This window comes from Phaethon lepturus, unplaced genomic scaffold (genome assembly GCF_000687285.1).
Source record: "Phaethon lepturus isolate BGI_N335 unplaced genomic scaffold, ASM68728v1 scaffold28012, whole genome shotgun sequence".
Lineage (NCBI taxonomy): Eukaryota > Metazoa > Chordata > Aves > Phaethontiformes > Phaethontidae > Phaethon > Phaethon lepturus.
The window spans coordinates 1-593 of NW_010521647.1; the positions used below are offsets into that span (position 1 = coordinate 1).

The 593-nt window shown below is 64.4% G+C and overlaps 1 protein-coding gene across 1 annotated transcript in view; it reads left to right on the forward strand.

Moving 5' to 3' along the window:
- Positions 1–209: 209 nt before the first annotated feature.
- The window catches only part of LOC104616550 (serine/threonine-protein phosphatase 5-like), a gene marked incomplete at both ends in the record, with an annotated part of 5273 nt that continues 4889 nt past the window's right edge, over positions 210–593 (forward strand). The window contains 1 exon segment of the mRNA XM_010281594.1: positions 210–511. Coding sequence (XP_010279896.1) covers positions 210–511 — 302 coding nt within the window.

Sequence of the window (593 nt, forward strand, 5' to 3'; positions counted from 1 at the left end):
TAGGGAGCCGATGGGGCAGTCAGGGGCTAGGGGCTGCCAGATAGGCATCCGTGGGGGGCTACTAGGCTGGCAGCCATGTCAAAGGTAGTTAGAGGAGCAGGCTGCAGAATAGCGAGCCATTGGGGGCAATTGGAGAAGAGACCCGCTGCCAGATTGGGAGCCGTGTGGGAAGTGAGGGCTGGCCCAGGGGGGTCAGGGCTTGCCCGCAGGGCTAGGGGCGCCCCCTGCGGGCGGGGGTCCCATTACGCTGACGCCGGCCGGCGGCCCAGGAAAGGACTACGAGAACGCGGTGAAGTACTACAGCAGCGCCATCGAGCTGAACCCCACCAATGCCATCTATTACGGGAACCGGAGCTTGGCCTACCTGCGCACTGAGTGCTACGGCTACGCCCTGGCCGATGCCACGCGTGCTGTCGAGCTCGACAAGAAGTACATCAAGGGCTACTACCGCCGTGCTGCCAGCAACATGGCCCTGGGCAAGTTCAAGGCTGCCCTCCGTGACTACGAGACGGTGAGGCTGGGTGCCTCAGGGTGCCCCTCGGCACCCCTCTGGTCAGTGTGTCCCCCTAGAGCTCGGGGGAGGCTTTTGGTTC